At 42.0% G+C, this 26,738-nt stretch overlaps 1 protein-coding gene across 4 annotated transcripts in view; it reads right to left on the bottom strand.

Moving 5' to 3' along the window:
• Positions 1 to 26,738, bottom strand: part of Flt3 (fms related receptor tyrosine kinase 3) — a 125,403-nt gene that overhangs the window by 1,977 nt on the left and 96,688 nt on the right. For all 4 annotated transcript variants that reach the window (XM_074043636.1, XM_074043637.1, XM_020176817.2 and 1 more), the window contains 14 exons: positions 25,533 to 25,636; positions 24,461 to 24,569; positions 24,040 to 24,218; positions 23,148 to 23,254; positions 22,929 to 23,061; positions 22,734 to 22,838; positions 18,194 to 18,304; positions 16,937 to 17,090; positions 14,601 to 14,683; positions 13,191 to 13,318; positions 9,914 to 10,036; positions 7,267 to 7,378; positions 6,823 to 6,922; positions 6,018 to 6,123 (listed from right to left, as the gene is read on the bottom strand). In XM_074043636.1, coding sequence (XP_073899737.1) covers positions 6,018 to 6,123; positions 6,823 to 6,922; positions 7,267 to 7,378; positions 9,914 to 10,036; positions 13,191 to 13,318; positions 14,601 to 14,683; positions 16,937 to 17,090; positions 18,194 to 18,304; positions 22,734 to 22,838; positions 22,929 to 23,061; positions 23,148 to 23,254; positions 24,040 to 24,218; positions 24,461 to 24,569; positions 25,533 to 25,636 — 1,654 coding nt within the window. The remainder of the gene's footprint in view (positions 1 to 6,017; positions 6,124 to 6,822; positions 6,923 to 7,266; positions 7,379 to 9,913; positions 10,037 to 13,190; positions 13,319 to 14,600; positions 14,684 to 16,936; positions 17,091 to 18,193; positions 18,305 to 22,733; positions 22,839 to 22,928; positions 23,062 to 23,147; positions 23,255 to 24,039; positions 24,219 to 24,460; positions 24,570 to 25,532; positions 25,637 to 26,738) is intronic.

Genomic DNA, 26,738 nt, shown 5'->3' with positions numbered 1-26,738 from the left:
GCACCGGCTCCAGCAACAGATTTTATCTCTTACCCATGCATGTCTCATTATAAGCAAAGTTGAGCATTCTTTATACTTAATGTCTATTCACTGCATTGTGAGCAGCTGCAATTTCCTGCTGCCCTTTTCTGTACACAAAGGGAATATGTGATTTTCTTATTATTTATATGCTATCTCTGTGATTAGAGGTCATGCATTCTGTTTATTTAAATTGTACAGAAACCTTCCTTTCTTCCACTCCTTACCGCTGTTTGATTTGGTTTAGTTTGGTTTGGTTTCTTAATAGGCAGTTACACTGTGAACTGGTTGGCCTCGTCAATTTAATTTTTCTTTCAGAAAACTAAAAATACATATCCTTATGAACCAAAACCCATTCATTTGGATCCTGGTGCCACAATGACAACTTTGCCTGTACCCTTGAGTATGCATACACACATCTTGATCTGTGTTTTTTTGTCAAGTAGACACAGCAGTAGCTTATGACCTGTTAGAACCGTGGAATCCAAATGTATACTTCTGGCACAAAATTTCCAACCATTTCATGAAAACTGCAACCGACATTAATACCACTTCACACTGACACATCCACTCCTGAATGTGTCAGCGCGCTGCCATCCACCCAGTCCCAAGGCTGGTGACTCTCAGAATCATCTCTGCCTCCTCCCATGCCAATCAGCGAGTGGGCTGACTTGCATCATTCTCTTTTTTGTTATTTATTTCCGTTTTGTTTTTGAGACAGGGTCTCACTGTGCAGCCCATTCTTTTGTTTTGTTTTGTTTTCTAAACAGTAAATTTACAACTTTAAGTTTGGGTAACTTCCACAGGTTTTAATAGATAGTATCCATTTTTATTTCTTTTTCCTGTACTCCTTCCCCTTTTCAAAAAAAATTAGTTTATTTTTATTACCATATTATCGTACCAGAGTACACTGAGACATTACAAAAGTGCTTGCAATATATCATAGTTGAATTTGCCCCGTCCATTCTCCTTTATTATTTATTCTAATTTATTTATTTATTTATTATTAAATTATTTATTATTACTTATTCTAATTTATTTATTATTTATTCTAAGACTCTCCGCCAATTCTTGGAATAGTTTCAACAGGTCTCGTTTTTCCATTTTCATACATGAGTACATGACATTTCCATCATCTTCACCCTCCTGCATCCTTTCCTTGTCTCCTCCCCACTCCTAGTGGTACCAAACCCCCAGACAGGACCTGTTTTATCTTCCGCTTCTCCACTTTTGAAAAAAAAATTTTTGTTTGTTTAAGATAGCTCTACAGGGAGTTTCCTTGTGACATTTCCATGTGTATATGTGTTATAACCTGAATTGGTTCATCCTCTCTATTTTCCTCCTCTCTCTCTTAGTCTCTTCTTAAGGCAATTTCAACAGATTTAAAACTTCTATATTCATTCTTAATAAAGGCTTGTTTAAGATGCATGATTTTTTGTTTTGTTTTTTCTTTTTTGAGTTGCTGGGGATAGAACTGAGCTACACCCTAATCCCCAGGAAGCATGATTTAAAATTTTTGGTGTATGGATTTGGGTGGGTTTTTTTTTTGGTGCACTGCCTTAAGGCTACTGAATGCACCCTACACAATCTCAATTCTATTTACTCTGAAATTCTCTTTCTTCAGTAGGTTTACTAATTCTTGTCATTTTGTTTTTTCTGTCCTCATGAATTCTTTCTGTTTCTCTTCCTTGTTTTGTTGGATTGGTTATGCTTTTTATGGTTCCTTTTCTTCTATTCTCTAACTTACCAGGGGTTATTCTTTCACTTTTAACACCCATATCCAATCTCATGCTTACTTACTTAACAATGGGGTCCCATGGGGCTTCTTCCCACCCTTTTGTTTGGGCACTGTTCCTTTGTTGCCGGTCTTCCCTCTTCTATCCCATCTTTTTTTTTTTTTTTTTGTCAGTACTGGGGTTTGAACTCAGGGCCTTGCATTTGCTAGGCAGATGGCCTACCACCTGAGCCATGCCACCAGCTCTTTTTGTTTTAGTTATTTTTCACATAACATCTCTTATTTTTTGCTGGGGATTGGCCTCTGAGCACTATTTTCTTACCTGAGCTTCCCTTATTGCTAGGATTACAGGCAAAAGCTACCATGCCCAGCCCTCTTCTGTTCCATCTGAACAGCTTTCATTGTTTCAGACACTTAATTCCTGGTTTATAAAGAAATATTTTATTTTATTGCTTTCAAAGGTATTTATGGCCTCACTTCTTTTTTTTTTTAAACATATAGTTATGTGTCGTGTGATGACATCCAGTCAGTGGTGAGCCACATAGACCATTGTACATACCACACAGTCTAGATATGCAGCAGGACACCATTGAGGTTTGTATAAGTGTACTGACGATGCTCACACGACATAAAAATCGTGTCAGATGTATTTCCCAAAACATATCATGTCGTTAAGTGGCACACAACTATCCAAACCTCTGGAAATTGATGGAGCAGCAGAAGAGGGAACAAGTGAGTTCAGTCCCCTCTTCTGAAGCAGGGGACTTACTAGTATCTCCTCCTCCCATTATCCCTGCCCCCCAACCACCTGAGTTGAGTTGATTTTCTTTGTGGCTCATCTCCATCATCACAGTCACCTTTTGTAATTGGGGTGGGTTTTTTGTTTGTTTTTGTGCTGGGGATGGAACCCAGACCCTCCTGCATACTGGGTAAGTGCTCTACAGTAGAACTACAATACACCCCAGCCACCACAGTCACCTGTTAACTGATGTCCTTGTTTGTTATTTTGTTTTTCCACTCCCTGTTCCTCCCTGTCATCCTTCCAGAAATGTTTCCTGAGCAGCTTCTCTAAGCTCAGCCTGGTGGTGAGACCCCAGAGGTGGTCCCTAACCTACTTCCATACTGATCTTCATTCATTCATGTAATAGACACAGGCAAGCTCTACTAGAGCTGATGTAAAGATGAGTAGACAGCCAGGTGTGGTGATGCACATCTATAATCCTAGCTGTTTGGAGGCCTGAGGCAGGAGGATCATGAGTTTGAGGCCAGTGTGGGCAACCTAGAGAGAACTTGTTTCAAATTTATTTATTTATTTTGTGGTACTGGGGCTTGAACTCAGGGCCTTCACCTTGAGCCACTCCACCAGCTTTTCTTTCTTTTTTTTTTTTTCATGAGGGGTTTTTTCAAGATAGGATCTTGTGAACTATTTGCCAGGGCTGGCTTCAAACTGCAGAACCACGATCCTCCTGATCTCTGTCTCCTGAGTAGCTAGGATTACTGGTGTGAGACACTGGTGCCCAGCTCAATTTTTTTTTTTTTTAAAGGTCTGGACTATAGCTTGCCTAGCGTGCTCCAGGAACTGGGTTCCTTTCATCCCATGAACAAAAAAAGAAAAAAAAAAGGCAAGCAGAACAACATCCTTGCCTTCAAGTCTGCTCACTGATAAGAAAGCAGACACATAAAGCAAAATTACCATGCAGGGTTACATGTAAATGCTATGAAATCCAGAAGGAGCCTGGGATCTGGCATGGATCAGGAGAGGACTTGCAGAGAGAATATATGATCTTCGTCTTAAAGGTTGAAACACGTTTGTGCATCCTAAAGATCTTCATTGGTGCATCACTGTGTGAATAATGCCTGAGGATTATTCAGCAACTCCCTGATCTGACCCCCTTGGTGTAGGCATTAGAACTAGAAGTTGTAATCTGCATTTTCCCTGTCCATTTTCCTCTCCTTCCCCTTGTTTCCTCAGGGTCATTTCCTGCCCTACTGCTTGGTGAAGCAGAGACAAAGCGTCTACACAGCCACTCACAGGCTGCCAGGGTAAACCACCTGGGCATACAGGCAAGGCCAGTTTCCCATCAAGGGAAATGACAGAGCTGCAATGTCAAGTGGCCATCTGTACAGTTGTGTGGATTAAGTCATGCACTCAAGTGCCCAGCAGCAGGCTGGGGGTGCAGCTGTGTGGCAGAACACTTGCCTAGTGTGTCAAAGCACACTAGGAATTTAAAACAGTGCCCTGCAAAGCAGGCAAGCAGGGCTGATTCCATGCACAGGGGTGCCATTTTCTAACATGCTTGAAGGAGCTACTGTTTGCTCTGCTGTGTACCTGTGGCTCTGATGCAAATAGGGAAAAGAACCTTTCATCATGGAGGGTCAGGTGCCAAGAGGAAGGGCTGGGAGGAAAAGTCGGTGAACTGTTGCCCTTGAACTTGGATTCCCCCCAGTGACCTAGCTAGCATCCATGGATAGGTTCCAACAGTTGCTGAACAGAGGGAAGGATTGAACATGTGGTGGATGTGGGGACACGAAAGGAGAGCCGCAAACCAAGCCCAAGGCGGTTCCCGAACAAAGCCAAGGGGCTCCTGGGTGGCAGTGGGGCCTCTGCCCTGGTCCTGCTGCTTTTACAGCCTTATTTTCATCCACACTTCCCATCCTCCCTGGATGGCAGCTGCAGCCATTTATTTTCCATGCACTTTCTCCAATTTGAACCTTTATTTATAGTATTCATTGACCTAGGATATCCCACTCACCCTCCATCCTCCAGCAGACAGAAATGCTCCCTGTTCTTCACAGCCCAGCTGAGATCAGCCCCTGTGACTCCCCACCCCTGACCTAACAGCAGCATTAGTGAGTCCTTCCCCTTTACCCGGCTATGTCACCATTGCTTTCTAGACCTCTTCCTTCTCTTTATCTCGTAGTCGTTAAACGTGTACAGGAGGCCATCTGCCCAACAGACCAGAAGGACCTTGGGGGCTTTCCATCTCCCAGTCTTTTGACCTAATTCCCTGACAATAACTGAATTTCTGTATGTGACTTAAAAAAATTACATCAGGAAGAAAGAACAGGTTAACAGAGGAACACAGAATTGAAAATGTACTTTAACAATTTAGAAAGCAGATAATCCATTTAACCTTTTAATTTTTTTAAATTAAAAAAAAATTTTTTTTTGGTGGAACTGGACTGAGAACTCAGGCCTTACACATGCAAAGCAGGTGCTCACCACTTGAGCCTCAGCTCCAGTCCGTTTCACTCTAGGTATTTTGGAGCTGGTGGTCTTTAGAACAATTTTCCTTAGGCTGGCCTCAAACTTCAATCCTCCTGATCTCAGCTTCCCAAGTAGCTAGGATTACAGGCATGAGCCACCCTTGTCCAGACATTTTTTTTTAAAGAAGGTTTGCTATGTAGCCTAGGCTGGCCTTGAACTTTCAATGCTCCTGCCTGAAGCCTCTGAGTGCTGGGGTTACAGGTGTACACCACCGTGCCTGGCTCATATTTACATTTAACTGACATTTTGTGAGTAAATACTAGTTTCCTAGTATGTGCTGTCTCTCTACATTCATCATCTCACTACTGCCTCAACAACTCCATGAAGTAAGATTTTTTTAATATTGTATTTTGGATATGGAAACTGAGACTACCCCCCCTGCCAAAAAAAAAAAAAGAATAAGTGACAATCAAGTCATACAAAACATGAATAATGGAGCTAAGGTTTGCACTGGGGTGTTAAGAGTTCAAAGTCCACCCTTGATTCACATCACAAGGGGATGGCTTTCTCCTTTGTGCCAGGTAGGTTGTGAGGCAAGAGTTAGCAAAGTAACTTTAAGTTCCCAAAGCCCAAGAAGGATCATCTAGCTCAGGAGCCCATTTTACAGGTGAGAACACCAAGGCCCAGAGAAGTGACTGGCCATAACAGACACAGTTGTGAGCTGGTATTCAGCTCTAACAACTTCAGGTCAAGGCTCTTTCCACTCTGTGTATTACATAACCTATTCCAGTGACTACCAGGCTAATACTTCACGTTGAATTCCGAATGGCCAGTGGTTTCTGGAGGGACTAAGTTTTATTTAGTTGTGTAGTCCTTTTAGTTTATTAAACAGTTGAGTGAAATCTTCAGGAAGGATATTGTTCTCTAAAACACCTCAATAACTGTCTCATCTTATCCACCTTTCAAAGGGCAACCTAGACAAATGGTGAGAAAGACAGCTTGGGCCATTTGGATATATCCAAAATTTGTGTATATCAAGTCCTGGCTGCTACGTACCGCTTCTTCCGCATCTGCCAGCTGACATCCTAAAAATGAAGTCAGGTTAGGGAAAGACGGTCGTTTTCTTGAGTCAAAAGCCCAGCAGGATTGCATTATGAAGTATCTGTAAAAGCAACAGAACAAGGACAAGATGAGGAAATTGCAATGAAGCAAAATGGGTCATTTTCCACGTGACCTATTCATGCTGTGTTTGCTTTGTGGCAAATACTCTACTAGATTTTGTACATATATCAGAAAGGAGGAACTAGATGACAGCGAGAAATGCTTGAAGGAGATGGAGCCTGAGTCTCACAGGTCTCTTAAGCAAAGGAATGAAAGCCCAGAAGCAGTGCCTCTGGGGACATCCAGTCTCCTTCTGAAATCCGGGAAACACCAGGGAGTGGGTACCAGTGGGAGGGGGGTGGGCACAAGGAAAGGGGGAAAGAGGGCAAAAACGGTGGATGTGTTTTGTATCCATATATGAAAATAGAATGAAAACTGAAACTGTTCTAAGAAGGGTGTGGGGAAGAGGGAGAACAAGGGAGAGAGTAAACCCAACTAAGATATAGTGCAGGCACATAGGTAAATATCACAATGTATCCCCCCATACAACTATTATATGCTAATAATTTTTTTTTTAAAAAAGAAAGACATCTGGAAACAAAGGATAAGCTTTTCCTTTGCTTTTTACAGAGCAATCATGGGAACTTTGCATTAAGGAGTTTTTGCCTTCTTTTTTTTTTTTTTTTTTTGTAATGCATTTGGAAGGAAACAGATGACAAAGTTCTAATTTCACCCAACCGATGGTCCGATTTAAACTTACATTTCTTCTGTAGCATAAAATGGCTGATCCATTTTGAATCCACTCTGAATGAGTTTATAGAAGTTAGCATCAACCGGAATGCCAGGGTAAGGGTTCACACCTGAGAAAACAGAAAAGTGTAACTATGCACCATTTCTTCATCCATTTGCTTACCCATTCAATTGGCAAATGTGTATTGAGAGTTCCCATGTGCCACACACAGCCTTCAGCTAGGGCTGCAAGTGGACACAGAAGTCACAAGACCTCCCAAGCAGGTTAGAGACCAGCAGGGAAGACAGACTCATGGACATCAGCAAATAATGCAGCAAAACCAGGAGGTATGGGAGCCACATGGTGGCATTTTACTCACCCTCCACTTGGGAAGCAGAGAGGTGGGGAGGGGTGTGGAGGGAGTAGGATGCACAAAGCCCAGACCCAGGGAGGCCAGCAAAGGGACAAACTTACCAAGTGAGAAAATCTCCCAGAGTAATATTCCGTATGACCAGACATCACTCTTAATTGTGTAGATCCCTTCAAATAAGCTCTCAGGAGCCATCCACTTCACAGGCAGCCGGGCCTGTGCAAAACCCAAGCGCAGGGAAGGTAAAAGAAGGAATAGAGAAAGTGAACATGGCTGATGTTCTCTATACAAGAATGAATACAGAATTTTTTAATCTGTTGAAACCACCATGAGAAGGGGACTAAGGTAGAGAGGAGGAAAATAGAGAGGATGAACCAATTCGGGTTATAATACATACATACATGGAAATGTCACAATGAAACTCCCTGTGTATCTTAGACAAACAAAAATGTCTTTTTCAAAAATGGAGGACAGGAAGGTAAAACAGGTCCTGTTTGGGGGTTGGTACCAGTGGGAGGGGGAGGACAAGGAAAGGGTGTAGGAGGGAGAATGTGGTGGAAATGTTGTGTAGTCATGTATAAAAATGGAAAAATGAGACCTGTTGAAACTATTCCAGGAATGGGGGAGAAGGGATAAAGGAAGATGATGGAGGGGGTGAATTCAACTATGACAAATTATAAGCACTTTGTAAATGTTACAATGGACCCCAGAACAACAATAATATAATAATGATAATAATAAATAACACCCAAGAGGGTGGATTTCCTGTGCACTGATCCATGGCCTCGCTTCTTTTGCTAGAGGATGAAATGTAATATCTCCCTAAGGCAACTCTTACTCAAGTGGAAGCTTTTCACTTTCAAGTTAACATTCTGGGTAACAGCACCCCCCCTCCCAAAGAAAATATTTTTCCCCCAAGCTCATTTTGCACACAGCCTGTGCTGGGAACTGGTGAATGGAACAGTTCCTCTAAGGAGGAGCTACTGGGCTGCCCTGGGGTGAGGAAGTGCATTCACGTTCACCGCAATGAACGGAATCTGATTAAAGCACTGCTCATCAGAATTTAGAAATGCCATCCTCGAGAATGTGGTGAGGGGTGCTTATGTCATGATTTCCAGAAATGACATCAGCGAGCCTCTGTGGCTTTCAGAATTTCTAGGAGCATGACAGGGGAGTTTTGACCTAGTAGGTATAAGCTCAGGTCTGAATCGGGCACGGAGGCCGTGGGGAGTGAGTTTTGTACTGACTTTGTTATTTCCTGGGTTGAGGAGCCCTTCATGGTGTGTGTTTAATCTGCCAAGCAAAATCAAAGCACCAGAATCCTACTCGGGCAGAGGAGTTGAATGAATCAAGCGGGCTAGTCCAGTTTGGGTGATACACTAATAGAATTAATTGTGGTTCCAAATGGAATGCACCCTCCCGCATAAGAGACAGCAGCTGGCAGGGCAGGAGCTCATCACTGCACAGGAGCAGTCGCACACTTAGGACTTCGGCTCTAATTACTGAGGAGCAGGCTTTAAATCAACAAAGCTGATTATTTGATTCCAGTGGGAATACAGATTAATTTGATTTTCTGCATTTACTAGATGTGTAACCTGAACAAGGAGCTTTCATGTTGGTTTTATTGGTTTATTCCCACACCCCTAGGAAGTAAGTACAGAGCCTCATGGGACACCCCATACCACAGTGGTGAGGTGTAGACTCAAGGCTTAGACACTTAAGCTCATCACACCCATGGAGCTGCAGGTCCACAGGCAAGTTACTTCTGTGTACTTCAGTTTCCTCATCCACAAAGTGAGTTCTGTGAGTACTAAATGAATTATTATATTGTCACCCAGAAGAGCAATTAACACATAGTAAGGACTAGCTGGGGTTTGAACTCAGAGCCTTGTGTTTGCAAGGCAGGCACTCTACCACTTGAGCTACACCTCCACCCTACATAAGCACTTGTTGCTGTTATTATTTCACAAGAAGAGACAATAATGCAGAGAAATCTCCAGAAGCAATAACCAAAATGAAGCAGAAGAAGGGCTTAACCCCAATGCTGTGATTGTTTTGGGGGGCAGTGCTGGGGGTGGAACTCAGGGCCTTGCACAGGCTAGGCGAGCGCTCTGCCTCAGAGCTACACTCCCAACCCTTTGGTTTGTTGTTGTTTTTCTAAGCTAGCAAATTCAGTCATGTTTTAGGTCTTCCTGCCTTAACAGTAACAAGATGCTAAATAAATATTCATTAACTAATATTTAATTTGACTTAAAGTACTGTGCCCTTTAAGGTTTATCCCTAATATGTATGTGTTGTAGATTTTGAAAAATACTTTAACAATTAAGGTTTATCCCTAATATGTATGTGTTGTAGATTTTGAAAAATACTTTAACAATTAGCTTTTCTTATAACTTGGCAACTCAATGGCTATTGAGCTATTTTATAGCTAAAAACTGAAGTGTAAATAAATAGTTTTTTTGTTTGTTTGTTTTAAGTGAAGACCACACTCAAAGGCCCCTAATGGCCCTTTTGTGACTAGCTAGTCTGAGGATAGGTGTGTGGCTATTTTGCTTAACTTTTGTCATAGATGGAACAGTCCCTAAAGCTGCAGAAAAATCTTTTAAGCATAAGTAAGCAAACTGCCATGAGGACTTTTTTTTTTATGTTACCATAAATCAAAAATGCATTACAGTGAGTGCAGCTGTTTCCTGGGATTATGACAGAACACAAAATAGCAGTATAAAAGCAGGGAAGAAACCACAGCCTCACATTGCCCCTGACAACGTAGTTGGAGTCACTCAGGATGTCTCGAGCCAACCCAAAATCGCATATCTTCACCACCTTCCCATGGGTGACCAGTACGTTCCTAGCTGCCAGGTCTCTGTGAACACACTAGAAAGAACAAAACCTGAGTGTTATTTGTCATGGCGGATACTATCAGAGTGCAGTCTTCCTCTAGTTTCAAGTTCAGTGGGAGTATGGATGGCAGAAGGTCTCCTAGCTCCACAGAGCAGTGAGCAGTCATCATAAGGTCTAAGAAGGCGAGTGAGCACGGTGGCCCACAGGGGCTGCACTCTGTCTGGGCTCAGGAAGGAAACCCACAGGGTGCTTAGGACAGAGCAAATCCAGCAGGTGCTGTGTCTGCTGTAAGAAAGCGATGTGACCACAGGGGCCTCTGCTGAACCCAAAGGGATCACCAGAGGCTGTCTTCCAGCGCTCTTAGGGTGGGTGTGTGAAATAGATCTCTTTTCTGGCTGGGAAATGGCATTAGGAATAAAATGAACTAATATCAAAGAAAGCATTCAGAAAAAAACTGAAAATGAGTTTGGGGAGGTTTACGAAAGTGAAATTAGGAGTCTCTGAAGTGAGAGATGTCTTCTTTCTTTTTTTGGTGGTACTGGGATTGAACTCAGGGCCTCACACTTGCTAGGCAGGTGCTCTACAACTTGAGCCACTCTGCCAGCCCTGAAAGGAAGATTTTCAAAGGAACAAGGTACTAGTTACAAAGGTCCAGTGGGCTTCCTCTTCCATCTTTAAAAGGTAAAAGAAAAACCCATAAAAACCAAAATGCCTCTACCCCTCATCTCCCTCCTCCCCGATCTGATTTTTTGAGTGACATCTACTTGCAGTCCCCCCACTCCTGTCTGAAGTACACATCCCTCCCCCAGTTCCCAGAACTTACTTCAATCACAGAAATTACCTTATGATACAATCATCTGATTTGCATGTCACTTGTCCCTTTTCTCTCCTATCAAACACAAGATCTTTGGGGCTGGGTGTGTATCATCACTGACTCTGTATCACCCTCCCCAGTTCCTTGAAATCAAAAAGCCTGCAGGCTGAGGGGCCACCAAAGAAGCAGCAGGGGAGGAAGGTAAGGAGACAGTGGCAGGCATGACTCTGAGAGGGAGGCCTGCAGTGAAGACAAGAGTCTAATAATTGGATGTTCTTCAGAAGTTCATATTACAAGTATAGAAGAGAAAAGAAGCAGTGTCCTTGGGCCACCAATTATGAGTGGTTTGACTACAGATGCTCTTCCACTTACAATGGGGTTACCCTTCAACAGACCCATTGTAAGGTGAAAATGCACTGGATGCACCTAACCCACTGACCATCCTCACTTGGCCACACAGCACACTACAGATTGTTCCCCTCAGGATGGTGGAACTGACTGAGAGCTGAAGATCACCATCCCAGGGAATGATCAAGTTCAAAATTCCAGGTACAGGGCTGGGGGCGTGGCTCAAGTGGTAGAGCACCTGCCTAGCAAGCACAAGGCCCTGAGTTCAAACCCCAGTACCACCAAAAAACAAAAACAAAACAAAAAAACCTCCAGCTATAGTTTCTACTGAATGTGCATGGCGTCCATCCCATCCTAAAGTTGAAAAACCCTATGTGAGAACCCACCATGAAAGGTGGGATGACCTCTGTTTAGTTAGCTATGGGCATGAAACTGAGGCATATGATCTAGCCAGATACACTCCAACATCTATAAAGATACTCTTGAAAGCATCACTATCCACAGGTAGGTGAACCCTTGAAAAAGAATTAGGTGGGCACGAAGCTTGAGGAAAGGGAAATGCAGACAGCAGGTAGGGAAGATGAGAGAAGAATCCATCTTTCCAAATTCAGGAAGAAGCGAAGAGAAAGAAGGCAAAGGGAAGGAAGTGAAGGAGAAGGAGAGGAAGAGAAAAAGAGACCTAAAGAAAAAAGAGGAGGAAACGCGTAGAAACAAAGAGAAAGCAAGGGAAGGTGCAGGAGCAAGGGCTGTCACTCCCCAACATGACGCCCTCCTCTGCTGGTTATTTTAACTAGGGCTTGGGAGCCACAGATGTTGGGTGAGGCTTTTCTCTGCCGTTCCCTTATGCACCTGAAGACCAGATCCGTCAATGAGGAACACAACAGCCTTCAATCTTGCTGAAATGTCATTAATCCAAAAAGACTAAACTCATTTCACAAAGGAAGAGATTGAAAATCAAATACCACACCTTGGAGCTTTGGCCCAGATCATTGTTCTTTTTAATTTTATTATTGCTGCTATTTTTGAGGTGCTGAGGGTTCAACTCAGGGCGTCACACATGCTGGGCAAATGTTCCACTACTGAACTACACTGCCACCCCCATTGTCTGTTCTTCAGACCCCTTCTTCCCCCTAAAATCATGAACGCTCTTCAGTTGAAGCTGAAGAGTATTTCAGCTTCAACCTTCTGGTCCTTTTCTGAGTCTCATATTTTGTGAGGCTCCTGCACACACATGCACGGCAATGAATCTGTATGCTTTATCTCCTGTTAATCTGTCTATTGCCACTTTATTTCAGCAGACTTAAAGACTAGAGTCTTGGTTGGGGGTGCGGATTTCCTTTGCACCTACGAAGGAGAGAAAAATGATAAAAAAAAAAAAAAAGTAGCCAGAGGAATGGCTTTAATGTGCTTATGTTGTATGTACAACTTGCGAAATGGCAGAGAACAGCAGAGCTAAAAGGCAATGAGAGAAAGAATGGAGGCATTGCTTTGTGCCACGGCCTAATGGATCTGGGATTAGCAACGGTGGAGGTGGGGACCTAGAGGGCTGCCACTAGCCTGCAGCACACAGGCACAGACTACACACCCTGAGTAACCAAGTGAGTTTGGGCCTCCCCCCCCCACCCCAGTCAAAATGCTATGTGCAGGGTACAACCTCAAGGACTCTCCAAGGAGAGGTAAACAAAGCTACACTTTATTTTGAGTGGGGATTTCCAAGGACTTATCTTGACCTTCTGCCCTGGAAGTTCTAGGGGAGTTTGGGCAGCCTGGGAGGGCTATGCTAGCCATTTTCTAATAAGGGAGCCAGGGTTTTTATGCTATAATTAGCAAAGAGCAGAGATAACATTCTAGGTGACATCAACAGTGAAGGAGGGGTCAGGGAAGGACAGGCATTGAGGGAGACATGTCAAACAAGAGAAAATATAGCGCATCTCTTTCATAATTGCATATAACCACATGCCTTTTTTCCCCCATAATTATCTTTTTGTATTTTTGTTAATGTTTTTCTCTTTAAAAGGAGCTTACCGACTTAAATTCCAAAAATTCCATTCCTTTGGCAACTTGATATGCAAAACAAAGAAGATCTTCAAGTGTAAGCACGTTCAAGTCCTCTTCCTCTTCCAGTCTTTTCTGGTTTTCATATTCAACTTCATCTGTAAAATAGTGCCCATCTCCATTTTTGCCCAAACACTAAGTTGTTAAAGCGAAAACTAGGTGAGGTTTGTTAAATAAAATTTATAAGAGGCCATTGTCTTGGTCTGAGCTTCTGTGCTAAGCTCAACAGACCAAACCAAAATGGTGTCAACCATATCACCAAGCAAGCAGAAAAGGAAATTATCTGTTCTACTGAGAAGTCAGGAGAGGTAACAACCAAACTTCCCAAACAGGGCAGTTTCAGTCGCCGTGCTAATGAAATTGTCTCTGTTTTAATCCTTGCCAAAAAATATTAACCTGAAGTAACCTGATATTCACTTACTTTTCTATTTTCCCATTTCCCTGTCCCAGAGAAAGAAACTCTGAAACAGTCGATTTGTTCTTTCTTCTTTGTTTCTGGTTTCTCCAGCCCTTCTCTGTCTGTAAAATCAACCTCTTCTGCCCAAACACTTATTCCATTTTCTGGAATGGAGTGTTGCCTGACTCTAGGATCACAAATCAAGCCAATAAAGATCTTTAAACTGAATTTGTTGTCATGCTGTCTTTTGGCAGGTGCTAAGATGTACTCGTGAAGCTAGCTGTCACAGTCATTTTCCTGTCACACAAACAGGAGCTGACCTGTTTGTGCTGAGCCTGTCTCAGGCCACAGAAAGATTCTTTTTGGTTAGAGATAGGTTCCCTAGCTACCTTGATGCTAGATGGCTTCCCAGTTAGTCAGGAATTTTTGTATCCTTTTTTTTTTTTTTACACTAGGTAAATTTGCCAAATTGGAAAAAGAATGACCACAAATTCAATGTTATTAAGAACTATATTTTGTACTTTATGTTCCTCTATTGGCTCCTTCTAACAGTCCAATGAGGAAGGTATTATTAAGTCCATTTTATAAATGAGAAATTGTGACTTAGATGGCTACATAACTGCCCTAAGCCATCCAGCAGAAAGCAACCAGAAGTTAAGAACTTCCGCCAGATTTCAGAGCTCATGGTCTTTTCCACTTACTGGTTAATGAGATGGCTCTAATTAGCTAATGACTTCAAAAAGAATAGCCAGACCAAACAAAGTAGCCTTCAGTGTTTATTAGTTGGCTATTGACATAGAATTCATAATATATAAACTGTTGGCTTTTGACTACCTTTCATGTAAATATTCATTAGTAAAGCCTACATTGACATTAGCAGAGGAAAAATGCCTCTGCCATGGCACGCTTTTTAAAAACAGGCAACATGAAACTCCTGTGTCCATTTCCATTTTAAAGTGCCATTAATTAGAATAAAATGTTACCTTCAGAATGAATTGAATTCCCATTGAATCCTGAGACCTGATCTGAGTCGTGGTGTATTTGAACTTCTCTTGAACCAGGGATACTATCAAAAAGAAATTTTTCTGTTCATTATTTACATTCTTCTTCTGAGTAGCTATTTCTCAAAAAGAATACAATTCATCAGAGAAATGGATTCCAATGATAAGTGGGCTTTTCAATCAGAAGCACGCTTGATAAGAGATTTGTCGATTTTTTTCTATACATTTAAAACATCTGTGTGATCAGGCTGGTGGGTCTCACTAGCGTAAGAGAAGACAGTGGTCTGAGTGTTGGAGCTTAACTTTATGAAAGCAAATTAGGGTTGGGGAGATAATATGACTTGCTGCATCCCAAGGCTTAACGTGTGAAACTAGGAATCAACACTCATTCCTTGGTTTCTAAGCTTAGCTTGTTTTCTCTTTAAAAGCTCATACAATAAAGATCTTCTATGAAGACCTGAAGTGTTTCACCACCATGTTTGGTTTTGGGTTTTTGGGTTTGGTGCTGGAGATAGAATCCAGGGCCTCATGCATCTAGGCGTGTGCCCTACCACTGAACCATACCCCAGCTCACCATCCTTTTTTCAAGTTTGCTTTATAGCTCATTTCCTTTCTTTGTGAAATTAAAAAAGTTATAGCAAAAATCTCTTTTAAAGTATATCATAAATTACATATAATTATAAATAGATCATGACTCAATTTATTATGGGGTCTGAGTTTATCCAAATTTACAATTTCCATATCTTTGGAAAAAAGGGCTTAATACTTTCAGCACACAAATATTCCAAAATTAATCGCTTCCATGTATTTAATACCCTAATGATTAGAATGAATCCAAGGAGCTAATTACTGACCACAGAGTGGTGGTCATACACATCTATCTGAAGACAGATTCTCTGTTCTAGAATATGCATGGCAGACTGGGATATAGGTCAGTGGTAGAGCATGCGCTTAGCATGTGTGAGGTCCTATGTTCAACCCCAGCACCGCCCCCCCAACCCACACACAAAATCTGCATGATGATTATAAAAGTCTTCTCAGTTCTGGAGTGTGAAGTGAGAAATGACAGAAAGGTTGGATTAGTGTGAAAGGTATACACAGCTAAGAGCAAGCGCCCATGCAAGACACACATGGAGACTTCCATGAGGTCTACAGCTTTAAGATGCTGTGTCTGTGTAAGAGCTGGAAGGTTAAAGGCCTGCAATGAAGCTTGCATTGTAAGGACACAAAGCTAGGAATCTCAAAAACATTCCCAAGAGGCCCCTAGAAAAGATAAAAGTCTGACAAATCAGTCTGCCTTCAGAGGAAGGGAAAGCGGTGGCCTATGCAGGGAAACAGGGAGGCACTGTGGATGAAGGAGTCATTCTCTCAGAATGCCTACACGTCTGTTCAGAGAAAAGGGGCTACAGGCTGTGATGCTCAGGTCATTAGCAAGAAATTGCAAGGCTGAGGATGAGCATGTCACCAAACTCCTAAGGCCCTACTTATGCATGCTGGAACAGAAAATCCTATCAGGAGGCACATGGATAGCTGAATGTTCAACACGGAGAAGAGAGGCAAAGTAATCACTACTTTATTTTGTCACCTGTCAATCCATCCTAACATTTATGACTTCAGGGCCCTTTTGTGCAACAGTCCCAGAATCTGAGCTATTCTCATGAACATGTCAAGGACTTTGAAAAAAGTCTTCATTCTTTCTGCCAATACCTGTGTGGCAAACAGGAGGCCTGAAAATTTGAATAATGTACCTTTCCCCAAACCAGACATGTAGCTAGAGCATGATTTAGGGGCAGTTGGAGAGAGACTGGCTCAGCTCTAGTACCTGTCCTGAAGGAAAAAGGAAAGGACTCATTGCTCCAAATCAACAGGGAAATTAGTTGCCTCTCACTTACCCGTAGGGGATACATTCCAAGGCCCCCCCAGTGGAGGCCTGCAAGCATGCCAGTACCCATACATACTATGTTTTCCTCATACACACATATCTATCATGAGGTTTAATTTATAAATTAGGCACATTTAGATATTAACAATAGCTAATAGTAAAACAGAACAATTCTAGCAATAAGCTATAGCAAAAAAGTCATTTAAAATTTATAAATAGTTTATTTCAGGACTTTGTCATTTAAAATTTTTGGTCCATGATTGATGAAGGGTAACTGAAATCAACGTTGTCAAACAATAACTAACAAGTTAGAACTTTGTAGCAAAGACAGGTGACTTTTCTAGACCTCAGAGTCACAGACCTTGCAATGCTTTCAGCCAGACATAGACATTTGTCCTGGGATGTATACTTAGGGAACCCTCACCTAGCTTCTTACCTGGAACTTGTATGTGACTGGAAAGTGGGATAAAAACTGAAATTGTGTTCCTTGAAAATCTCCGTCCATGTCCTGTGAAATTTTTCTCTTTTACTTCTTAAATAGTTGAGAAGGTCACCATAGCAACAATATTCAAAAATCAAGTAGACAGGTCCTGAAATAGTTGCAGTTTTAATTATACAAACACGAAATTGTTTTTTTCAGAGGTGTGAGTAGCATACGATATTCTCTATGAGAGCTCAGTATTCCCCCAATTTAGGAAAGTACCTTTTCTGAGCCTATCTTTAAATTTAATTTCAGCTTTTTTGCTCAAAATTCTTTGGAAATCAGTACCTTCTGGCCTTTCTCTTTGGCTCTTACACACATGGGCTTCACCAATCCCACTGACCTCCCGGGTTCTCCAATCTGCAACTGGGAATCACATGCCAGCTGGATTGTGTACACCAGGTGCCACAGTTTGGATCAAAGGCCCATGCGTTGAATGCCATGGTGCTATTGGGAGGCAGTGAAACCTTTAAGAGGTGGGACCCAGGGGAAGGAAGTTGGGTCATTGAGGGCATGCCCTTTAAGGTGATACTGGAGCCCAACCCCTTGCCTTGTCTTTTCATTTCCCAGCTAGCATAAGGTAAGCCAAAATAAATCTTTCCTCCTTTTAAATTGATTATTGAGGTATTTTGTCACACTGGCAGAAAGCTGGCTGGTACACTTGGTAAGTATATGCTGATTTGTTCTTCGCCTGGAGAGAGGAAAATATGTTCCCAATCCTCTCTTCAATCCATTTTTCTCTTTTCCCTCTTCATTTAGTCCCAGCCCCAGATCTGCCTACCAGATCTGGGCATTTCTAGGCAGACAGGAGAACAACAAAGAGCATGCCCCCAAAGAATCATGGGAAGGTAGTTTGAAATTCTGCATTGGCTCTGACTTGTTTGAAGGCAGCCCAATGGGGACAATGACTAAGCTCTGAAACTATTTTCACTACTGCATTTATGTCAGCCTCACAGGTAGGGGATAAGCTCAGACACCACAAAATGTACTTGCAGGGTACAATTTAAGCAGGTTAGAATGAATAAAGCAGGTCAAAGAGGGGCATTCATTACATTGACCCATCTGATGGACGGAGTGCCCAAGTGTCTAATTCTACTCCAAATGGTGACACACACTGGGACTTACAACAGAGAATAAACATGAGAATAAATATCTTTTTTATCTTCGGGCGGCAATATTTTGCATTAGGTGGTTTAGGGAGAAACTGATTACCTGAAAGTGTGCAGGCCCCCAGCAGATTGACAATGTTCTCATGGTGTCCCAGGTGAGTCATCATTTTGAGTTCTGACATGAGTGCCTCTCTTTCAGAACTGTCTGCTTTTTCTGTCAATGGAGGAATACAAGAAATGTCAAAACTCAAGTAATTTCATGTTGTTTAAAAACTTGAAATTTTTCCCAATTCAGAGCTGATTTGTGCTACCTATCTAAATTAAAATTATAAGAAGGAAAAAATGGACATAGAAATAATGCATGGATCCCATGTTTGAAGACAGAATTTCAAAGATTGTAGTATAAGTAATGAATTAATAACATATCTTTCTACAGGACTTTCCTCTCTACTGAATGAAATAAAAATCCTTGCCATTGGCTCTCAGAACAAACAAAACAGTAATATCACATGATTTTCCTCCACAGTAGAAACTTTGACTCTTGGATTTATTGATCTCATAGAGAAGATAGGAGCTTCAACGAGGGTGGATGGCTCCAGCATGTGGTCAGCAGTTCTAGAACCTTCCATTTGTCATTAGATCCAGCAGGATGAGGTCAAAGAGGACTATTTCAAACTAAACAGTTCTTGAGAATCTTTAACTGAAATGAGAACTACAACCGTCAAGCAGGCTAACATGTATCCATGTCCAATGTATTCTCTCCCTGGAGAAAAGTCCAGACAGCTTGGTAAATCATACTCATTACCTTGCTTCAAAGTATAGCACGAGCATAGCTACTGAAGACTCAGAGAGCTCCTGTCATTGAAGCTTATGTATAGCTGCTCGGGGCATATCTGCTGCAGATGGGTGCTGCAGGCCCAAGGGCCAGGGCAGGGTCCTTGGCTTCCCTACTCTAAGCTACAGGTACCCAACTTCTGTTAGCACATTCCTTCTTACAGACATATTAACTTTTCTTTACATTCAGTGAAGATTTGATTAGATTTCCAGGTCCCATTACTCAAGCCTAGAAGACATCCCAGCCTCTCTGGTGTTTTTCTAGTGTTGATATCATCTATTTTGACTGGAGTGATCTATCAGGGATGTCCTTATCACCAAGATCTTGGCTTGGAAGTAGGACCCTTCACTGTGTGATATCAGCACATCATGTCTTCAGCTGCTTACACGACAGTGATTTGTTGGGCTGGCAGAGTGACTCAAGTGGTAGAGCTCCGCCAGTCAAGCAAGCATGAGACCTTGAGTTCAAACCCCAGTACCTCCAAAAAAGAAGAAGAATGTACAGTGATTTATGACTTTAAATTGTCCGTCTCTTGTTCGTTATGACCAAAATAAGAACTTATATTTTGTGCTATGCTTAATTTTTTCAAAACACTTTCATGTACTAGTACCTCTTCATACATTTATTCTGCAAGCATCTTTTGAGTGTATAAGGCAATGTGCCAGGCTTTGGGGAATGAAAGATAACAGAGACACAGCCCCTGTCTTCCTGGAGCTTAGCGTCTCCTGGAAAAGGGAGGAAAAGGGAGGTAAGTAAGTCAGCATTTCATTATACACTCAGCCCTCCATATTGTGAGTTCCAAAACTATTCAGAAAGTCAAAACCATGTTTCTACTGAACATACACAACTTGTTTTTTCTTGTCATCACTTTTACATTGTATTAGGTATTATAAGTAATCTAGAGATGATTTATACTACATAGGAGAAATGTCACAATGAAATCCATTATTTTGTTTAATAAACATATGCTAATAAAATAAATTTAAGTATATGGGAGGCTGTGTTGGTTTTATGGGAATCCTATACCATTTTATCTAAGGAACTTGAGTATTGGGAGTGTGTATTCATGGAGGGGATCCTAGAACCAACTTGCCATGGAAACCGAGGACAACTGTTATACAATAAGTGAAATATGGCAAATGGATGTGAGATGCTGTGGAACATACAAGAAGGACAGCTAACACAGGGAGGGGTAGGGAAAAGGGCACTGAATGTCTAAACTGAGACCTGGAGAAAACTGGGAGGTTGCCAGGTGAACCCACAGAGGAGGAGGCGTGAGGGTAGAGAAGACCATGGCACACTAAGTAAGAGAACACATGAAAGGCAAGAGAGAAGAGAGCTCAGCAAATAGACACAGCCCCACCCTCATAAGGCTTATAGACTAATGCAGCGGATGAGGCCTTAGTTGAAAAACTAAACAAATATGGAATTATAATTGTGAGAAATTCTGGGGGAAAAGCCTACCAAGGACTCAGAAACATATTGCAAGAGACTTGATTGGGTTTGTTTGTTTTTGGTGCTGGGGATTGAACCCAGGGCCTTATACAAGCTTAGCACATGCTTTACTGCCGAGCTACACTCCCAGCCTCAAAGGACGTGGTCTTGTCTGTGGTGGAAAGGAGGCTCCACTGAGGAAGTGATATTTAAGCTGAGATCTGAAAGAGGAGTGGGAGCTACCTAAGCGAAAGGGGAAGAGCAGGTAGAAGGATCCCCTGTACAAAGGCCCTGAGGTGGGAGGGAGTGGATGCTCTGGGGAACTGAAAGAAGGCCAGAATTCTGGTATATGAGAGCAAGAGGTACAGAGGCTGAGTGGGTTGTGTGACCATCGTGAGAATAACTGAAAGCCCCCAGACAGGCTAAACAGAAAGATGATATTCTCTGCTTTGCATCTCATCACCGTCACTTGTACTTCAGCATAGAGTCCACAACAGGAAGTAAGACTGGATACAAAATACCTGCTTTCCAGGAGTAGGGTGGGAATAGAGCAAAGATGCATCCGGGAAACACCTGATAGATACAGCCTCTAGGGGATTATGAAGAGGACAGTGTCAGGGTTCTGTACAATCGTGTGACTCTTCACTGTCACTTGATACTAATCAACAAGCAGAGAGAGCATTGATGGAGGGAAAGGTTGGGGGAGCTCAGTTTGGATAAGCAGAATAAAAGGGACTTTTGAGACATCCAAGCATTTGGACAGATGAAGCTGAGGCTCAGACAGGTGATACAGTCACAAGAACCACTGGTATTACAAGAAGAAGCCAGGGGCAAGGTGAAAATTGCCCACAGTTAGCATGAAGATGGAAAGGGAGGAGGACTAGGAGCAAGCTGACTGGAGTGCCACATAAAAAGCTAGAAGGAAGGCCATGAGCCTACAAAGACTGAGACGCAGTCAGAAAAGCAGGAGGAAACCCAGAAAACTGCGGTGATGTGGACCAAAGAAAGAAAGCATTTCAAAATGGGGAGACTGGCCAATAGTGTCGATTTCAACTGAAAAAGTCAAGTAACATGAAGCCTGAAAAATTGCCATTGGATGTAGTCAGCTGAAAGTACTCAGGTTCAGAAGACAACCCCGAAGTGTGACAACTTAGGCTAAAGAAGCAGCCTCAAGGTCTATCTTCCCTTTTGTGCCAACCCCCTTACTCTACTGCCCTGCCTCTTAATCCTCTTCCTGTTCCAAAGCACAGAGAGGGACCTTCTGATGTCCCCGCATTTAAATAACAGTTTTCTTCCTGGAAGGAATACAATTGTCCTGAATCTCATTCACCAGAAAAGATGAAATGAAAAGTCATCATGCTTAGGATACCCCACCCAGAAAAAGACTTCTCTCTATTCCTTTGAAGACTGTTACCTAAGAGACTTTATCTACAAATAGAACCGGCATACATACATACAGACAGACAGACAAATACCTCATATATTTCTCCAGCAACCCACAGCCCCATCCAAGCTTCTGTTTCTTTCTGTAACTCCAGGACATATATGAGCTTCAACCATCTGGCCTTTCTCAGAGGTTCATTCATACTCTGCATAGGAGTTCTGTGGTGTGATTTTCCCATGTACATTAATAAATTTGTGTACCATTTTCTCCTGCTAATCTGCCTATTGTCAGTTTATTTCAGGAATCTTCAGAGAGCAGAGAAGAAATTTTCTCTTCGCTCCTACTGAGGTTACTGCTCACCTTAGCAAGAGGGCCAGCTGGGGTACCTGTGCTCAGTGAGTGGTAGTCCCAGAAGTGATGAAGTAGATGTCAGATTGGAGTAGACAGGGCAATGAGTGGCAAGTGAGGAGACAGAAGGCTTCACTTTCCTCTTCTACCTACAATCTATGTCAAAACGTAAGAAACAACTGCCTGTAATGACTGCATCCCTAATTACTGAAGCCAATAAAAACTCAACAAAGAAGCCATGTGCGGGTGGCTCACACCTATAATCCTAGCTATTCAAGAGGCAGAGAACAGGATTGTGGTTCAAAGCCAGCCACATAGTTGATAGTTCATGAGACCCTATCTTGAAAAAAAAATGACTGGTAGAGAGGCTCAAGGTGTGTAGGCCCTGAGTTCAAACCCCAGCACCAAAAAAAAAAACCAAAACAAAAAAACTCAACAAAGAGAAAAGAGGAAGAAGTGGACTTTTGCAGTTGTGACTTGTATCTAATATGCATGATTTGGTTAATCCTAACCCCCAACCTATTCCTTTTTAACTGTGATGTCTGCCAAGCAGGAATCATAAAAGTGATGGAGGAGGGGGAAAAGATGAGTGGGAAGCCACCTCTCATCTTTGTTGATATTGTTCCATGTCTAGTACTGTACCTTTCAGCATTTTCACTGCAACCTGGATTGAAACTCCTGTTTTACTAATTCCATAAGCTGTTGCATTCATCACTTTTCCAAAAGCACCTGATCCTAGTACCTTTCCTGCAAAGATAAATGAGAAGTAGGTGCATCTTAAAGATTCTCCAAGGAAAAGGAAATGCCACAGAAACATTTGGAACATTCCATTCTCACCAAACTCTAGGTTTTCTCTTGGAAACTCCCATTTGAGATCATATTCGTATTCTCTGAAATCAATGTAGAAGTATTCGTTATCCAATGAGCCAGTCACATGCACCATTTGCAGCTGACTTTCATACCTAAATTGCTTCAGAGGTGAAATAATGAATCAGTGAGTAACAGGAGGAGTGCAGGTAGACAAAACAATTGTGGATTTTTCACTATTGCTTTTACCTTTTTATACTTGTGACAAATCAGCATGACTAAAACGACAATGAAGGGAAGACAGAGTCCAATCGTTGCATAGAAGGAGATATTGTCTTGGATGAAAGGGAAGGGGCCTGTAAGAAAAGGGCGTCATTTGGCAATGAGAAAGAATTCCTGTGTGCTGTTATAAATAGTACACTACTCATTAGAATATCTCACATCCTGTTTGAGTAACCACTGTTTTCAGTCTTTGCAAGCACTCTACGTGTACTCTGCTTCCCACAGAAAGTCAGGTTCCCTTTCCAGAAAATTCTTAACAATTCTGAACCCATTTAAAAAATCATTTCCTAGGGTTATAAGAAGGATATCCATTTAAATCCATCCATTAAACCAGATTTTTTTTTTAAAAAAGAAGTCTTTGTGCCTTCACAAAGACACATGACAACATCACGTGAATGTGGAGAAGTTAGGTTTTTGATGCTGGGGATTCTGAACTATTCTTGTAGATGGCCAGGTTGCAGAACTGTTTAATTTAGCAGGGCTCTGAAAAATGAACCCAAAACAGGCTGAAGGTAAACAAGAAAATTAATGAAAGGGAAAATGATAGGTCAAATTACTACAGTTTTTTTTTAAAGTTGGACTTTTTGGTGGGTATTCATCTATTCGTCATACCAGGAATTTACAGTTTTCTATGTCATTGTAACTTTCCAGTAAATAACTTAAGTAGAACTCTGCCTTAAAATGCAAAACAGTACAGCATATGTCAGGGGAGATTCTTGCCTGACTCAAAGCCCTCTTTCCTCACACACTGGACCTCTACTTTCTTGTAAAAATTCCCCCTTGTAAAAGCCAAGGACAGAGACTAATATCCAGTGGGGAATTCCTCACAGGAAGTATTACCATAGAAACTGTTGCACACCTGGTGAATTTAAAAGGATTGTTTCACAAGATGTGCCCACTGAATTATATGCACAGCACTTGACCAGGAACCCTTTCACGGCCTCGCTCATGTTTAGGGTACTGCTTGATACCCACTGTCCAAACACTTTTCTTTTAGCCTTTTTATTCCAAACTCCTTCTGTGATTTCTTCTGTGCAGCTGAAAGAAAATGGCAAACAGAGAAGTTAGCAGGCAGGACGGTCATCAGATGGGAAGTTAGGGTTTCTAACTTTTAGCAAGATCTAAAAGAGATCCATATGGTAAGTTAGACAAACAACTATGACCGTGGAAGTAAGCTTTTTAAATATGTCATCATTGCTTCTTAAACTGTGTTCACAAGAAACAGGCAAAAGCTTGAGTCTTATGCTCTTCCATTACAAGAGATGCCAGGTTCTGATTACTTGGGAGACTTGTCTGAACACTTCTTCCAGGTCCAAGAGGGTAGCGGGTATCCATCTGAGGAACAGGATGCCTGGCTCGTTGAGGTTTCGGCTAGTACTTGAGGCTTTCCTGCAGAGAATAATGTATAAAATAACTCATGGAGTATAGGGCTTTCCAGAAATGGTTTCAAAGTTGGCTTCAGTATAGGCTCCCTGTTTACTCCAGGGCAGTGTGTGCTCCTGGTAAGCTCCCTCCTCCAAATGCCTCAAGACCTCTGGTTATTCCCTTCCTCCCCTGTAACCTTCTTGACAGGCAGCCAGACACCTCTTCACTGAACATCACATTTCCACTGCTTGACTCCTCCCAGAGAGAGAGCTGAGGTGCACACCTCTATCTACAATGCATACTTCAAAACAATTCTCAACTTCAGAAGAATACCTGCAAAAAGTCTAATGAAATGTACTCTGTCTTTGCCTTTTCCTCCTTACTCTTGTCTTTTTACAGACCAAAGAAATGAAAGTTATTAAAACACATAAATGGTAGATGATATGACTTTCAGCCTTTCCTTAACATCACTGTTCAAAGCACGAAAGTCAATAAATTCATAACACTAGGCCAAGTGCCAGTGGCTCACGCCTGTAATCCTAGCTACTCAGAAGGCACATATCAGGAGTATTGTGGTTCAAGGCCAGCCTTGGGCAAATAGTTTGTGAGACCCTATCTCAAAAGTGTACAACACAAAAAAGGGTTGGTGGAGTGGCTCAAGTAGTAGAGTGCTTGCCTAGCAAGCATGGTGCCCTGAGTTCAAACCCTAGTACTGAAAACAAAACAAAACAAAAAAACACAGCACAACGCTAAAGAACATGCAGACAGGATATGAAATAAATCTTTTAGCTTCTGAGGATAAACACAGAAAGAGACATATATAACCAGTGCCAGTAGACAGAAGAATAAAACTTCGAAACTTTTCAGCATACAAAAAACAGTTCTTTAGCATCCATTCTAAGCCATGACTTGGCTCTTCTTCGTTAAGATGAATAGAGAAAAAAGAAGTTAGAAGACAAAAATGAAACTCTTGACAACTTCACTTACTTCTTATATTCAGCGTGAACATTTTGGTGAACTGGGCGTCGTCATTTTCTGCATGAAATATATATTCTCCTGGCTGGTGCTTATGGTTGCAAAACTTAGATATGCTGTTTGAAAAAGAATTAAAGACTGGCTTAGGCTGATACTTCCAAGAAGTGCTACAATGAAGGATGGCGTGCATGAAGTCTCCCATGAGTCTAGTCTCACGTGCTAACTTTCACAGGACAAGGAGGTGACTGTATTCTACACTCTTGCACTCAAAGTGTGGTCTGTGGACAGGCAGCCCCAGCATCAACACTGGTATCATCTGGGAACCCGGGAGCAATGCAAAATTCAGATCCCACCCCAAGCCTAGGGACTGAAAAATCTATATTTTACAATAATCTGTATGTAGTTCATAGGCACATTAAGGTTTAGGGCTGTCTGGAGCTCCTCAGAGAGAGTAGAGCTGTTCCATTCATTCTGGATACTCTAACTTGGCAGAATATCAGCAGATAGAGGAGCTGCCTGCTCCTTCTTTTTTTTTTTTTTTTATTGTTGTGCTGGCTGGGGGTACATTGTGGCATTTACAAAAGTTCTTACAATATATCAGATATAGCATACTTGATTTCACTCTCTCCACCATTCTCGTTTATCACTTCTCCCACCATCCCTAGAATAGTTTCAACAGGTCTCATTTTTCCATTTTCATACATGTGTACACAGTATTTGTACCATATTCACCCTCCTTTACCATTTCCCCACCACCCTGCTCCTCCCACCAGTACCAACCCCTCCCCCAGGCAGGACCTGTTCCACCAGCCCTTCGGTTCTCCTATTTTATTTAAGAAAAAAAAAAAGAAGAAGAAAATGACATTGTTGCTTGCTTAAGATAGTTACACATGTAGTTTCCTTGTGCTGCCCTGCTTCTTGAAAGGATTGGTTCATCGATGTTGGTCCAGGAGAGAACCCTTGATTTATACAGCAGTCAACAGTGATGAAGGCTCAATCCACTAAGTGTATATAGATTTTTGTTGTTGTTGTTTTTGGCAGTACTAGAGCTCGCACTTGCTAGATCCCATCCTCCAACCCCCTAGTCCTACACAGAAATCTTTGAGTGGCTTTGGCAGGCTCTAGTACCTACTTGGAATGCACACCAAACACACATTGTGGCATGTGTAACTTGCTATTGGGGATTACCTACTATGCCTACCAGGCCTATGAGAAGCT

The sequence above is a fragment of the Castor canadensis genome, chromosome 10, assembly GCF_047511655.1.
Source record: "Castor canadensis chromosome 10, mCasCan1.hap1v2, whole genome shotgun sequence".
NCBI classification, from domain to species: domain Eukaryota; kingdom Metazoa; phylum Chordata; class Mammalia; order Rodentia; family Castoridae; genus Castor; species Castor canadensis.
This window is presented reverse-complemented; position numbering and strand designations above follow the sequence as displayed.